Source organism: Lemur catta, chromosome 2, assembly GCF_020740605.2.
Source record: "Lemur catta isolate mLemCat1 chromosome 2, mLemCat1.pri, whole genome shotgun sequence".
NCBI lineage: Eukaryota > Metazoa > Chordata > Mammalia > Primates > Lemuridae > Lemur > Lemur catta.
The window spans coordinates 145,664,901-145,679,983 of NC_059129.1; the positions used below are offsets into that span (position 1 = coordinate 145,664,901).

At 47.7% G+C, this 15,083-nt stretch overlaps 1 protein-coding gene across 1 annotated transcript; it reads left to right on the forward strand.

Annotated features, from left to right (window-relative positions):
• Positions 1-443: 443 nt before the first annotated feature.
• On the forward strand, positions 444-13,075 carry CCR6 (C-C motif chemokine receptor 6). The gene is made up of 3 exons (XM_045542334.1): positions 444-546; positions 11,701-11,814; positions 11,920-13,075. Exons 2-3 carry the CDS (start codon positions 11,806-11,808, stop codon positions 13,036-13,038), a joined length of 1,128 nt encoding a protein of 375 aa, XP_045398290.1. The 5' UTR covers positions 444-546; positions 11,701-11,805; the 3' UTR covers positions 13,039-13,075.
• Positions 13,076-15,083: the final 2,008 nt, after the last annotated feature.

Below are 15,083 nucleotides of genomic sequence, written 5' to 3' on the forward strand. Positions count from 1 at the left end.
CAGAGGAGGAAACTGAGGCATGAACAGGCTTCAGCAATCCTTCCGTGGGTGCACGGCTATCAGGGTGGACCCAGGACTGAATGCAGACGAAAGGGACCCAGACCCTGTCCACTGACCCGCACAGCCGTGCCCGCACGCCCCCGGCCCTCCCAGCTGGCAGGGTGGCCTTGCTCCCGGGAGACAGCCGGGGACAGCAGAGCGGAGGTTCGAGTGCGGACTCACCGCCGGGCTGTCTTCTGAGGACCAGCAACGCCTCCCCCTCCCGTGGGTTTGACCCCGGTTCCCAGGAATCACAGGATTACTTAATAAGCTACAGGATGCACATGGTTAACCATTTGCATTTGGGCAAATAGGCGTTACTTTTCAATAGGAAGTGGTAATTCACAACTTGCTTTTGGCCAGTTCTAGCATCTCACTGCTCTTTCCTTAATGACCATCACAGATTCATCTCGTTGGCAGACGGGCATCACGCTGCTGCTGCGGGGCCAGGAGACCCCCCGAGAGGAGTGTGGTGGACAACCCGCTTCGGACCACAGCGCTGCCCAGGTGAGCCGGCCCGGGGCCCCTTCAGCTCTCCCTTCAGACATCTGACTTCTGCACTACCCTGTCCTAGGACAGGCGTGTTAGACGTGGAACTGTTCTGCTCGTTAATCTTCCAGAATGCAGGCGTATTGATTGGCCGTGTTTGCACTTAACACACAGTCTTCCTTTCCTAACTGCATTGTCCTTATGGTTTTAGTAAGAGGACCGAGTTTTCAACAAACCCGCTTTCCCCCTAAGTGTACTGTAAGTGATTTTACTCCGATTGCCTCAAGCTGGGGCTTGGGTGATGGTTTGGGCTTCTCTTCCTCATAGAGGAAATACCCCCAGGGCATCCGTCTGGAGAGAAACACAATTCTTTATTTTACCAAATACATAAAAATATTTTGAAAAATTAAAAATTAAGGTAAGAAATATTTTGGAGGCAGAAAGTGATTTATGCAACGCAAGACAATGAGTGGGCGTCTTGGAGAGCCCGAGATGGAGGGGAAGGAGCTTGTGAGGGGAATTTTCTGAGAGGAGCTGACCGGGTGGAAGTTCTCAGGAGACCCAGGGCCATGCGGGCAAAACTCTGGTGATGGCTGCAAATGCCACAGTGATGGCAAAGTCAATGTCGGAGGACAGAGAGGAATACATAGCGATGTTAAGAAGAGTCAGCTGCTCATTGCTCCAAAATCCAAGTAGCAGCAGAAAATAGATATTACAGAGATTAGACTGTAAAGAAAGAGGAAAATGCAAGGCCTTAGTTAAAGCTGTTGTTGAAATGGTTAAAGATATAATTTCTGCAAATAAAAAAGAAAACATAAAAATAAGCTTCCAAAGAAGCAAAAGATCGGTGTATGCCTACATGATGAGTGCGTTGCGTACTGTCTGGGGAATGGTCATGCTTGAAGGTGCTGACTTGGGGAGGTGGGGGGGGAGGGGATGGAGGTGTGACTACATGGTGAGTGCCAGGTGCACTGTCTGGGGAATGAACACGCTTGAGGCTCTGACTCAGGGGGATGGGCAGGACATGGACAATATATATAACCTGAGCTTTTATACCCCCATAATAAGCTGAAAAAAAAAGAACCCTACAAAAACTCAATAGACAAATCACTGGCAAAAAACCCTTCTGGCCTCCTGCGTAACCAGCGTGTTCAAAAAGCAGAAGGAAGCCGGGCTGGAGTTTCAGCCGCACCAATGTTTATCTCACAGAGTTAAAAAACGGCGTGCCGGTGATACAAGGGAATTTTGAGAAAACACATTTATCGAATATCTACCATTGTCTCATGTGAAATTCTGATAGCAATAAGAAGTTTTAAAATAAATATATTATTTAAGACCTTGTGGGAATTTTACAGCACTTCACTAAGATCTGCTAGAGACAAAGAGAGTTAGGATGGCCAGGAAGAGACGGCAGTGGGAAGCCTGAGTGGTACTCGCAGCCCGCGATGAGCCGCAGTTTCCCCCCTACGAAGTGGGTGCGCAGTCTGCCTGAGAAGGCTTTGTCAGGTGGAAAGCGGGAACAGTTGTCATCTGTGATCCTAATGCCCAGCATGTAACTAGAACTTAATTTAGAGCATACGCGCACACACGTGCACACTCACACACACATGCATATACACATGTGTACACATGTACACACATGCACATATTTCTACAACACATATAAACATGCATACATGTATATACAGATATACATGCACATATATACATATATACACACATGCAGGCATGTGTGCTTATACACACATGCTATACACACATGTGTACACACATACAACACACATATAAACATGCATACATGTATATACAGACACATGCACACATATATACATATATACACACATGCACACATATAGGCATGTGTGCTTATATATGCAGGCATGCACATGTGCACATTCATATACATACAAACACATACATGTACACACATACACATATTTATACAACACACATATAAACATGCATGCATGCATATAAAGATATACATGCACATATATACATATACACACATGCACACATATAGGCATGTGTGCTTATATATGCAGGCATACACACATGCGTGCAGACATGCATGCAGACATGCATGCAGACATGCATATACACATGCATGTGCACACACAATGCACACATACACATGCATACACATGTATGCACCAATATACATGTATGCACACACACTCTTATTTAGTTCTTACTCCTTGTCTGGCAGAGCCATCACTATTTATGAAAGTAAGCACAAACTTAAAATCTTCTGACTTAATTTAGACACACTGTTAGACTAGTTATTAAATGTCAATAAATTAAAAATTTAACACAGTTTTTCTTATCAAAAATATTTTGATAACTATTACTAACGTTTTCTCCACATCTAATTTTCGTGGGTAAAGTCTGCCCTCGGTCAGACGGACAGACTGTGGCTGCTGCTCTGTCGCTCCTGCCCCTTTGGGGCACCCCTCTCCTCTTGGAGACCCCACTTCCTTCTGCAGCCCCTCTCTGCCACCACGCTGGTCTCCCTGGGGCCTAGGGTGCAGCGACCCACCTGTGCTGGGGGCCTGGGAGGGAGGGCTGTGTTTGGAGCAGGGACGCTGCCGCGGGCCGTCCCTCCCCCTTCCTCTGGCTCCCTTGGCTGGTTCCGCTTTTTAGCAGAAGGTATTATTAGGTGTTATTTTCATTTTTGAATGAGTTAATTAGCTATTACTTTCCGAGATACTTTCTTTTGCATTTTTTACCTAATAAAAATGGTACTAGAAAGCCACATTATTGCAATAAAAATTTGTTAACATTTTAAATACTATGTTAAAAATGTTACTCTAGAATTAAGTTTTTCTTAAAGTAACACTTTTTTTTTTCATGTGTGGTAACAAAATCTTTGAAATGTTAAAACTGAAAGGCAGAAGCTAAGTGATCACTTACCGTTTGCGTACGTTTAATCTCCATTGGGTCTTGCACATTTGCACTTCATTTCAAAGAGTAGTGTGTTTATATGGTTTCAAATCCTAGATGCAGAAGTCACATGAAAGGTGAGCCTGTCATTATGTACCTCTAAGGCAGGGAAAAAGCCATTCGAAGACATACCTTTCAATAACAATTGATTTCCAAGTCTACAGTGTGTCCATGACGAGAAGGGGCTGGAGCAGGAGGTAGTGTGAAGCCGCACAAGCGTCCCCGCAGGTGCCGAGTGACTGCACTCACTGCCCGTTCAGGGCTGGCGCGGGGGGGCAGCCGGCTGCCTAGAGATGAACCCTGTGTCAGCCTTGGTGACACCCCGACCACATGCACCAGCCAGGCCGTGGCAGCCCTGGGGAGGGACACTGAGGCGCTGTGGCCCTGCGGGGTGTCGCCATCCCCCTGTGTCGTGTGGCCTGTCACAGGACTGGTTCCTAAGAGCTGCTCATGCCTGTCCTCGGATGAAGGAATGCCCCGTCCTCTGGGTCAGCACGGACTCAGAGGCTCTGTGGGCCAGTGGGTGTGGGAGGTGGTGACCCGTCCCAGCAGGGCTCTGAGGAGCCCGGCTAGGTGAGCTCCGGCAGGGGTGTGCCGGAGGAGGCTGCAGTCAGTAGCATTCCCCAAATGTCCTGAACCACAGAGCGAGCCTTCTCCCCGCCTCCTCTGTTTCCCTCCCTTTTGCTATCCAGAGTGTTTCTGGGAACTCGCTTGTAAATGCTGCTCTGTGCTAACCATCCAGTCACTCGATGCTTGAATTCCCTGTGCAGCAGCGGTTCCCGACTTAGTGACGCCTGAGAATCATGCAGAGACTGTCACTGCAAAGCTGAATCAGCAAAGCAGACGCCCACGCGATCGGTAGGTCCCACCTGACCTCAAACCTCGCTAACGACAGGCAGATGCTGACACAGGGATGCAGCCCTTTCCTGGAGGGACAAGCCGTCACGCACGCTCACTGACACGTGATGGGCTGCAGGTTAACATAAGGCACTGTGCGCAGTGCATGGGAAAACCTTGCTCCCAAAGGCCCCCGACTTTGCCCATTCGGCACACAGTCGGAAGCACCTGTGTAACGACCCCCAGCCTCCGGTGGGCCCTGCTCCAAGAATCCATAAAATCCCGGTTCGTGTGCAATAAGCCACCTACACACACGGGTAGACTCTGCTTAAAAGCACTTTTAAGGTGGGGACTGACAGGTTTGCTCTCGCTGGTCAATGCTGTCAGCACGTTTACAGGAGGTCTGGTCTCCTTCCTCACTCCTGGTGTCCCAGCCTGGAAGGGGCAAGGTGCAGCCTGCTGTTAACTCCTTCCTTTCCGCAGAGCTCTGCCCAGCAATGCTCATTCAGGGGTCAGATCCACCTCAAGTTCAACAAGGACCCACCCACCGAGGTGTGCAGAGTTTCCTGCTTCCTGAAGTAGCCTGTGCCGTAGTTGCTAAACCACTCAAATATTACCCTTAGTGTTAGCTCAGAATTTGCCTATAATCCCCACTCATTGGCACAGTCTACCTTTTGTGTATGGAGGGGTAAGCCTAGACCCTCCTTTTAATGGCAACCTTACCAGTGACGATGACCTTATTCTGCCTGGCCCTTCCTGTTCTCGGGCTAAACACCCCCAGCTCTGAAGCGCGATGCTTTCCCTTCACCAGCAGGACACTTTGCTCCCACTGACTCCAGGGCTCCCTTCCCCGCAGCGGGGCCAGCATTGCTGACAGTCCTGCCCAGGGCAGCGTTCCTGGAGCTGTCGCTTACCTCATTCTGAACCTCGTAGTTGTAATAGTGTCGCCTGAATCTTAAAAACTAATCTGAACAGGCAGCATCCACTGAGCACGCACGAGCTGCCTAACAAGCCACTGTAGACGTAGTGGCTTGAACGCCACAAATTTATTCCCTGACAGTTCTGCAGGTCAGAAGCCTGACTCAGGTCTGCCCGGCTGGAAACAGGGTGTCGGGGCTGCACTCGTTGCTGGGGTTTCTAGAGGAGAATCTGTTTCCTTGCTCAGCCTTGTGGGCAGAACCCAGTTCTTTGAGGTTGTGGGACTGAGACCCCATTGCATGCGGGCTGTCTGCGGGGGGCCTCCTAGCTTCTCAAGGCAGCCACGTCACCTGGCATGTGGCCCCACTTCTGTTTTCAACTCCAGCAACAAGTTTCAGCCTCCCCCTCTTAGAATCTCTCTGCTTCCTCCTCCTCCCTGGGGTGAGAAAGACTCTTCCCTTCTGAGGACACGTGTGATCACACTGGGCCCCCCTGGGTCATGAGGACACGTGTGATCACGCTGGGCCCCCCTGGGTCATGAGGATGCATGTGATCACACTGGGCCCCCCTGGGTCATGAGGACGCGTGTGATCACACTGGGCCCCCCTGGGTCATAAGGACACGTGTGATCACACTGGGCCCCCCTGGGTCATGAGGACACGTGTGATCACACTGGGCCCCCCTGGGTCATGAGGACACGTGTGATCACGCTGGGCCCCCCTGGGTCATGAGGACGTGTGTGATCATGCTGGGCTCCCCTGGGTCATGAGGATGTGTGTGATCATGCTGGGCCCCCCTGGGTCATGAGGATGTGTGTGATCACGCTGGGCCCCCCTGGGTCATGAGGACACGTGTGATCATGCTGGGCCCCCTGGTTCATGAGGACGTGTGTGATCATGCTGGGCCCCCCTGGATGATGCGGTGTCATCTCCCATCTCAGGTCTGTAACTCATTCACATCTGCAAAGTCCCTTTGCCCTGTGAGGTGACATACTCATAGGTTCCAGCCATTAGGGCACAGACACCTTTGGGGCCATGATTCTGCCAACAACAAGCTCTGTCCCCTGTGTCAGAGGCCTCAGCATTTGTCCATCTGTCACTAAGTCTGAAAGTCATGAGTGATCTGGCGGGTAAACATCTAGACCTGAGCAAAGTCAGTTTTCTGGCTAGACGCATGGCTGCTCACACAGGGCTGAGGCAGCAGTCTCTTAGCGAACTTACTATTAATAATAAATAAAACTCTTCATATTTCTGCTGCTGCCGAAATTTCACCTCATGTATGTGCAGTTGATTCTTTAAGTCCAAGTACAGGACCTTCTATTTCCCTACTGAGTCTCACCCACGTTAGATTTGACCCGTGGTTTGTTTCTGTCCAGAGTGCTTGTCACCCAATGCGTGAATTGTCTTTCTAGGCTGCTCGACATCCTCAGACCCGGTGGCCCCTCCCCCCCCCGTCCACAGACACTCCGGGCAGCACACGGCTGCAGCCAGAGCAGCACGGTGCCAGGAAGGGCCAGGCGCCCCTGGCAGACCACACAGCTGGCAAACCGCCTAACTGTGCCTGCACCCAGATCACGCTTCCCCATCTCAATCACTTATAAGTTTCAGATTTAATCACAGATTTGCAATGTCTACAACACCTCCCACGTCTGCAGCCTCGTGACCGTGGCAACCACCGTTTGGAGATCAGCCTGACAAACGGATTGTTAGCAAACCGTGCTGAATCCACCGCTTCCACCCCACACTCTCCTGTCCCTTCACGATACTCTTCAGCATCCACAGCAACTGTCCCCCTTCAGCGGGGGGTGTGGGTCTTCTCTCTGCCCCCAAGTGAGTTTTGAAATGTCCCGCACCAGCCCCGAGCTCCCAGACCTCCCAGGTATCGTCCACTGGAGTTGAGCGACTTAACTTCAACATTCTCTGAATATTTTTGAAATGATTTTTTTAAAAAGAGCACAGAGGCGCAAAACAGGAATCAGGCGATTCTGCTTTCTTCAGTTGTCAGACTGTGTAACAAACCATAGCCAATGAGACATGCCTAGTGGTGAGTGGGATTCCCGGGGATGTTGCAGACTACAGGAGTCCCGTGTGGTCCCCGCCACAGCGTGTGCTGCTTGGTACCCCAGTGGCCTGAAAGGATCACGCATGGGGCGGCGACAGTGAGTAACCGAGAGGCACAATCGGCCCTTTGCTTGAGGCCGCCGGAAACTGGAAAAAAGGCTCCTAACTGCAAAACCAAGTGAATGAAATGATACTTCTAACGTGCACCATCACGTGGTCCCCTTAGAGACCCTGAAACTCTTCTTCCAAAGCAGAGCTTGAAAGTTTGTCCTACACAGTCTCTTAATGCCAATTAGTTTTGTAGAAATTCTTCTATACCCACTAGTTTGAGAAATACTTGCATTTAAATTCCAAAGATAAGCAAATTACATTTTAAGAATCAGTTGAACAAAAAATGTTTTACACGTGACTTAATAACATCAAAATAAGAGCCGGCAAGAGTGAAGGTAACAAGGTAACGGTGATGTGCAGGTAGAAAGTGACGACACTCAAAGACTAGACAGAGCCTTGTGTCGGGCAGCCTCCCAGCGCTAACTGTTGGTCACCAAGAAATGGACAACAGATGTGGTCACTTCCCTGCATCTCTCATCTACCATTGGCACATTGCAGAGTGTTTTGTTCCCAGTGCATTGAAGAAGATACAGAAATATCTATTAAAAAACTTCTTGATGTCTTTACCATCAAAATTGCCATAACGAAAAATTCACAGCTTGTTCCTTGAAAGAGGTGATAATTGCTGTTTGAGATTTGAGGTGACGGGGCGTGCTGTGTGCAGGACATCCGCATGTCGCGGTGGAACCCATGCCAGCCCATCGCCAACACAATTTCCTCAAAACAATTCACATGGGTTTTGCAGTGAAAACGGTGGTTTGGGGCAGGCTGAATCATCTCCAGTCACGGCGAGTGGCTGGCACGCAAGTAAACTCGACCACAGTCCTTTTGTCAAAAATCCTGGTTCTTAACCTCGGTGGCGTTGAGTCTGTCATTAGCAGAACTGCACCTTGCTTGTGCCTAACAGGTACACAATACTACCCTAATCAATGTGGAATTTATAAATTTTGGTTTATTGTGACTTATTCTGCCATTCTAATCAGAAATAAGAGTAAATTAAAGGAAATTAAAATACTATCTCATAAATAGGACCTAATTTAGGTCAAAACTTCTTTTTTTTTTTTTTTTTGGTACATGTCACTAGTATTGCTAGTATTGCACTGTTTATAATTATTTGTTTATCTGGCAGCTTCTTAAAACTAGAGTTTCTGTTTGATTCATCTTTTCACTTCAGTGCCTGCCCTCAGCAGACATTTCGTAAACTCTTGGGAACTGAATTGAATTTGAGTGCAGAGGTGTTATGTGTCGTAGAGCAGTTGAAAACATAGTTCCCTTAAGTGGGGCCCAGCTGGGTACCGACGACACGGTGTGCCAGGCCGCCCCTCGAGCTCCCTTCCCGCAGCTCTCCGCCACCCCCAGCCCCTCCGAGCAGTGGCCTCAGCTGACCGCTCAGCTGCCGCTGGCTCTCCCGGCTCCTAGCAGCGCCTCGGCCTCAGGAGCCCGCCTGCCGCCCCCTCCCTCCCGCGGCCGGGACCTGCTCAGCCCCTGCAGTCCTCACAAGTCCTCCTTGCCCTGGGAGCCTTCCGGAAGCCCTCCATGCTCAGGGACGGCTCGTTTCGTAGCACCTTTCGTAGCACCTATGATCTGTACCCCACATTTGCATGGACGCATGTGCAGTTATTTTTAAATTAGCTTTATTGAGGCATAATTTATGAACAATAAACGTCACCAATTTGAAGTATGCAATGCAGTGGGTTTGGCAGGTGCAAACACCTGAGCCTGACAGTCATGATGTAGAATGTTCTTTCCCTACGAGATGACTCTGCCCCACCCAGCCACTCTCGTCATCCTCCACCTGTGACGGTCCCTGATTTGATTCCTGCCACCATAGTTTTGCCTTTTCTAGAATTTCGTATGAGTGGAATAACGCTAAACATGGGCTTTTATGTCTGCATTCATTACCCAGTAAAATGTTTCTGAGGTTCACAGGTGTTGGAGCATATATTATAATAGTAGCTCACTCCTTTGTATTGTTGTAGTATTCTATTACGCGGAGAGACCACGATTCACTTATCTGCTCACCAGTACGAACATTTGGTTCTTTTCCAGTTTGGGGCTATTAAGAATAAACCTACCATGAACATGTACAGGTCTTTTCATTTCTCCTGGGCCAGTGTGGGTAAACACACAGGGGTCAGGTGCCGGTTCGCATGTAGGTGCGTGTGTTGGCCTCGCTGCCTTCTCCGAGTGGCTGCATGACCTCATCCCCACCACCAAAGCCAGGGCTCCGACTGCACCACACCTGCATCCACACTTCCCATCCACCCTTTAATTTTAGCCTTTCTTGTGGGTGTGAAATAGTATCTCTTTGCGGTTTTCATTTGCATTTCTCTAATGATTAATGATGTTGAGCATGTTTTGTGCGTGTGGTTTTGCCATCCATGTATTTTCTTTGGTGAATTGCCTATTTACATGTTTGCTGTTTCTTATTGAATTGTTTATCTTTTTGATAGTGAATTGTAAGAATTCCTTGTATGTTCTGTTTGGAACCTATATCACATATAAGTTTATAAATATTATTTTCCATTCAGTGGGTTTTTTTTCATTTTTCCTAAGTGTCTTTCAAAGAGCAGAAGTTTTTAATCCTGATCAAGTACAACCTCTCAACTTGTCTTTACGGTTCGTGCTTTTTGCAACTTATACAAGAAACCCTCTCCATTCCCAATCAGAGACTTTCTTCTAGATGTTTCATGTTTTAGCTCTCACATTTAGATCTGTAATCCGCTGGAGTTAATTTTTGCATATGGTGTGAGGTAAGGAGTAAGGATCAACTATTCGTACATGAATATCCAGTTGTTCTGGGGCCACTTACTGAAAAGACTGCTCTTTCCCCATGGCGTTGCCCTGGCACCTTAGTTAAAAGTCAGTCCACCATTTATATGTGGGTCTGTTTCTGGACTCTGTTATGTTCCACCGATTTATGTATCTGTCCTTTCACCAGTACCACTTTGTCATGATTATAATTCTATATAAATTTTAGAATCAGCTTGTCAATTTCTACAAAAAGTCCTGCCATGATTTTGATTTAGTTTGTATTGTATCTATAGATCAATTTGGGGAGAACTGACATTGTAATATTGAATCATTTCATCCTAAACATGATATATTTCTCTGTTTGTTAACTTAGGTCTTTCTTAAGTTCTCTCAACAATGTTTTGTGGTTTTCAGCATATAAATCTTGTATAAAGTTTGTTAGATGTATCCACAAGTATTTCATTTCATGTTTTTTGATACACTTATATGATACATATATAGTTTTAATTTCCAATTTTTCTTGCTAAAGCATAGAATTACAATTGAATTCTGTATATGGACAGCGTCTAATCTGACGGTAATACCAACCATGTATTTTACATGTTGCATATTTTATGCACACACACACCCACATACACCCACTGTGAATTCACAGAGCCCACAGCATCTCCTGCTTCATTTATTCTCCTCCTGTCAGGGGTCATAACCCTGTGATGCCCTGTGCCCAGCGTCTATAGGTTTTTCCTGGTCATTTAATGCAGTGGGGTATTTCAGTCCCTGTTAATCCACTGTGGCTAGAAACTGAAGTCTTGCAGTTCTGTTTTGATGGCTGCACTTAATCTGATTGATACAATTACCTCCTCACATGCTTTTGCAACACAGGGGCTCTATATTATGCTTCTTCTGCATGCTCTAAAGCACTCAATTGTATACTGCAGGTGATGGCAAAAGTGTGGAGGTGGCTCCAAGCCCTCCCCCAGGAATGGGGTTGAGTAAGCAACAAAATACAAGACATAGGCTCAGAAAATAATGCAAGGTGAATTTTGTGTTATATTGACTTCCACCCCAGAATTTTGGCTTCCATATTGACTCCATAAGCAAGGACGGACACAGCGCTGTGTGAGGGGCCCTGGAGGAGTCCCCCTTCTGGACCCGTGTCCCTGGGGCTGCACGTCCCTGTTGTTCCCTTGTGACCTTGCCAGGCCGACAGGGAGAGAGTCGGGTCCAGAGGGAGACGATGGGGGGTGGCTGGGAAGCACATCTGACATCGGTAAGTCACATCCTGCCACCAGCCAAGTGGAGTCAGGCCCCTCATTTGCGAGATTGTCTGGGGCAGATGGGAGCAGCTGTGGCAGGGACCACACGGCCTGCAAAGCCTGGGGCATTTGCTGTCTGGCCCTTTACAGGAAGAGGCTGCTGATTCCTGCTCTAAGTGGGTATTTTTACGTGCGAGGGCACACGGCGCACTCTGTTCAGACGGGATGGCGTGCTGTTATTTACCTCTCTGCTCTCTCTTAACTGCGTGTGTTTTGCTTTCTTCCATCCTTAGACTCATTCTACTCCCGTGGTTTCTCCACTGTTGAGCCAGAGGGATCGAACCACACATTTTTTCCCTATATTATCCCTGCATTTTTGGCCCAGATCAAGTACCACAATGAGTGAGGTGAGAATTTGTTTTATTTTTGGTGGGGAGCATAATTTTGGTTAATTGTAGCTACTCAAAAATTGCACGACAGCCGTTTGATAACCGTGTTTCTTTACTTTCCAGGAATTAATGAATTTCAGCGACGTGAACCTCTTCACGGAAGATTATTTTCTGTCAGGTTACGCCAATTATACATTTGATTACGAGGATGCCTTGCTGTGTTCTCAGCAGGAGGTCAGGAACTTCACCAGGCTGTTTGTGCCGGTCGCCTACTCCTTGATCTGCGTCTTTGGGCTTGTGGGCAACGTGCTGGTGGTGGTGACCTTCGCGTTCTACAAGAAGGCCAGGTCGATGACAGACGTCTACCTGCTGAACATGGCCATCGCAGACATACTTTTCGTTCTCACTCTGCCATTCTGGGTAGTGAAACACGCTGCCGGGACGTGGATTTTCAGCAATGCCACCTGCAAAGTCATGAAGGGCATCTACGCGGTGAACTTCAACTGCGGCATGCTGCTGCTGGCCTGCATCAGCATGGACCGCTACGTGGCCATTGTGCAGGCCACCAAAGCCTTCCGGCTCCGGTCCAGAACCCTGCCACACAGCAAGGCCATCTGTCTGGTGGTGTGGCTGGTGTCGGTTCTAATCTCCAGCTCCACCTTCACCTTCAGTCAGAAATACCCCCTGCAAGGCGGAGACGTCTGTGAACCCAAGTACGACGCCGTCTCGGACCCCATCAAGTGGAAGCTGCTGATGTTGGGGCTTGAGCTGCTTTTTGGTTTCTTTATCCCGTTGGTGTTCATGATATTTTGCTACCTGTTCATTGTCAAAACCTTAGTGCAGGCTCAGAATTCTAAAAGGCACAAAGCCATCCGCGTGATCATAGCTGTGGTGCTTGTGTTTTTGGCTTGTCAGATCCCTCATAACATGGTCCTGCTCGTGACAGCTGCAAATCTGGGTAGAACGAACCGATCGTGCCACAACGAAAAACTAATTGGCTATGCCAGAAATATCACGGAGGTGCTGGCTTTCCTCCGCTGCTGCCTCAACCCCGTGCTCTATGCGTTTATCGGTCAGAAGTTCAGAAACTACTTTCTGAAGATAATGAAGGAGCTGTGGTGTGTGAGAAGAAAGTATAAGTCCCAGGGCTTCTCTTGTTCCAGGATGTACTCGGAAACCTTCATTTCCAGGCAGACCAGCGAGACTGTGGATAACGAGAATGCTTCCTCCTTTACCATGTGACGTGCAGGTAGACCGCTGACTGTCCCTAAAGCATTTGTGAAACATACTGACGGATGTTATGCCGGGGGGGGGGGGGGGGGGGACGGGGGGGGAAGTAGCAGCAGATGAAAAGCTCATGGCCAAATATGCATGGGAAAATGGGAAATCTGGAAATTAAACAAAATTAAACGGGTGTCTTTTCTGCAGGATCAGGGACTTAGTGCTCACAGGCTGTGTAATCTCTGCATGGGGCGGGGGGCTGCCCGGCAGCGTGTCCCAGAGTTCTTGACAAGGAGTATGTGGCTTTGCGACTCTGCAGCATACTTCAGGGCTGGCATTCCACACAACAGAACTTAGGAAATGCTGAATTAAAGTGAGTTGTTTACACATGTAAACATTTTCAGCAATAGGCAGCAGTCGTAGCCCACAGTTTCTTCTGCTTCTAGCACAAAATGGTAACACGGTTTGAAAAAACAAAACAGAAAAGCAAACAGAAGCTCTCACAGAACTGATTTTAGACAAATGTGGAAACATTTTATCTATCGAAATGTTTACTGTTCCTAATCATAGGTAGCAAAATAGGCTAGTGTTTTACCTCATCTCCCTTTGATGGGTACAGCTATCATATGACTGAAAAGCGGCAAAAGAAGGACAAGCTCAAGTGTTCACGGGGGAAAAGCTTCAGGGCGACAGGAGTGGTGGCTGAGCAGGTATTAGTGACAGCTGTCACATGGGGAGGCAGTTAGGTTGCAGCAGGCCGGCAGGAAAATACAAATTTGCTCTTGTTTCCCTGGGAGCTGTTCTCCATCAGTAGCGCGTCTTCTCCGAGGGTCTGTGAGGCTGAGAGTTCTGCGAAGACAGGATCCGTGGAGACCTCCAAGCCGCCAGATCCGGGCTGCCTAGCGGAGTCTCAGCACACGGACGGGGTTTGAGAGGTATCTGTTTGATGACTCGTAACGCAATTGGAATTTGTTGTGTGGTTTAGAGTGTTAGATATTTTTAATTTTTTACATAGAATACCTTTTTAAAAAGAAGAAGGCAACTTAGACAATATAGAGAATTTTCATTCTGTTTCCACAATGTGGTTGAAGGACTTTGACAGTGTGTGGCTGAGGACGGTGGCTCTGAGGAGCTTCGGATGAGGCGGTGCAGAGCTGGAATTATGCCGGCTTCGGATAGCAACTCTGCAGTGGTTTCACCCAGTATCTGAGTCGTGATGGAATCACATTTTAACAACTCTCTTCAACTTCCTAGAACTAAAGTTTTTAAAGTGCGATGTAAATACATGAATAGAAGTAGAAAAATATTCTCATGTTACAAAAATACAAACATGTGTTAGAGAAGGACCGACATGAATTTCAGAAATACTGATGTGTCTAATCCTGACAAATGTGCTATTTGAAACTTTACATGGTTCTTGTAAGCTTTAACTATTTCTCTATAAAATGCAAAGTGATGCCTTAGGATTCAAAGTCTGTATTTTTAAAGCATAGTTTTGGCTTTGCAAAATAAAAAAAAATGTGTTCTGTACATGAAGTAGGAATCATCTTTCAGCGTCGGGGTGCAGATGGAGGAGCCCATTGCCCGGAGAGTGTGGTATTCGGGGTGTCTCCCGTCCTTCGACTCTGTTAGTGTTCCACTCCAGAAATCAAAAGAGACACTACTTAGAGTCTTTCAGTGTGACCAATGCACTGACGTGATTTATGAAAATACGTTTTAAGTTTGAAAACTGCACAGAAACGTCTTGCTTATTTGCCAAAGCTGGGAGCTGAGCTTCCCTGTATGATTTAAATGTTCAGATAAATGAAGCTGACCTCCTTAAGCAATAACCCTTCAAACATTTCAGCTACCATGTATAAACACGTTTCCGAAACGTTCTACATACTTTATCTCTTCTTAAATACAGTGCATTGGATGACATCATTTTTCTGGCTGTCTCGGACGTTGGAACAGGTGCACTGACAGCTGTCGGTGCTGCACGGCCTTGACGCCTTTGGGAGTCGTCGAGGTAGACGGGGTTGTTCGTTCCTGAGCCAAGTGGCTGGAGTTATCTTTTAATGGTTCTC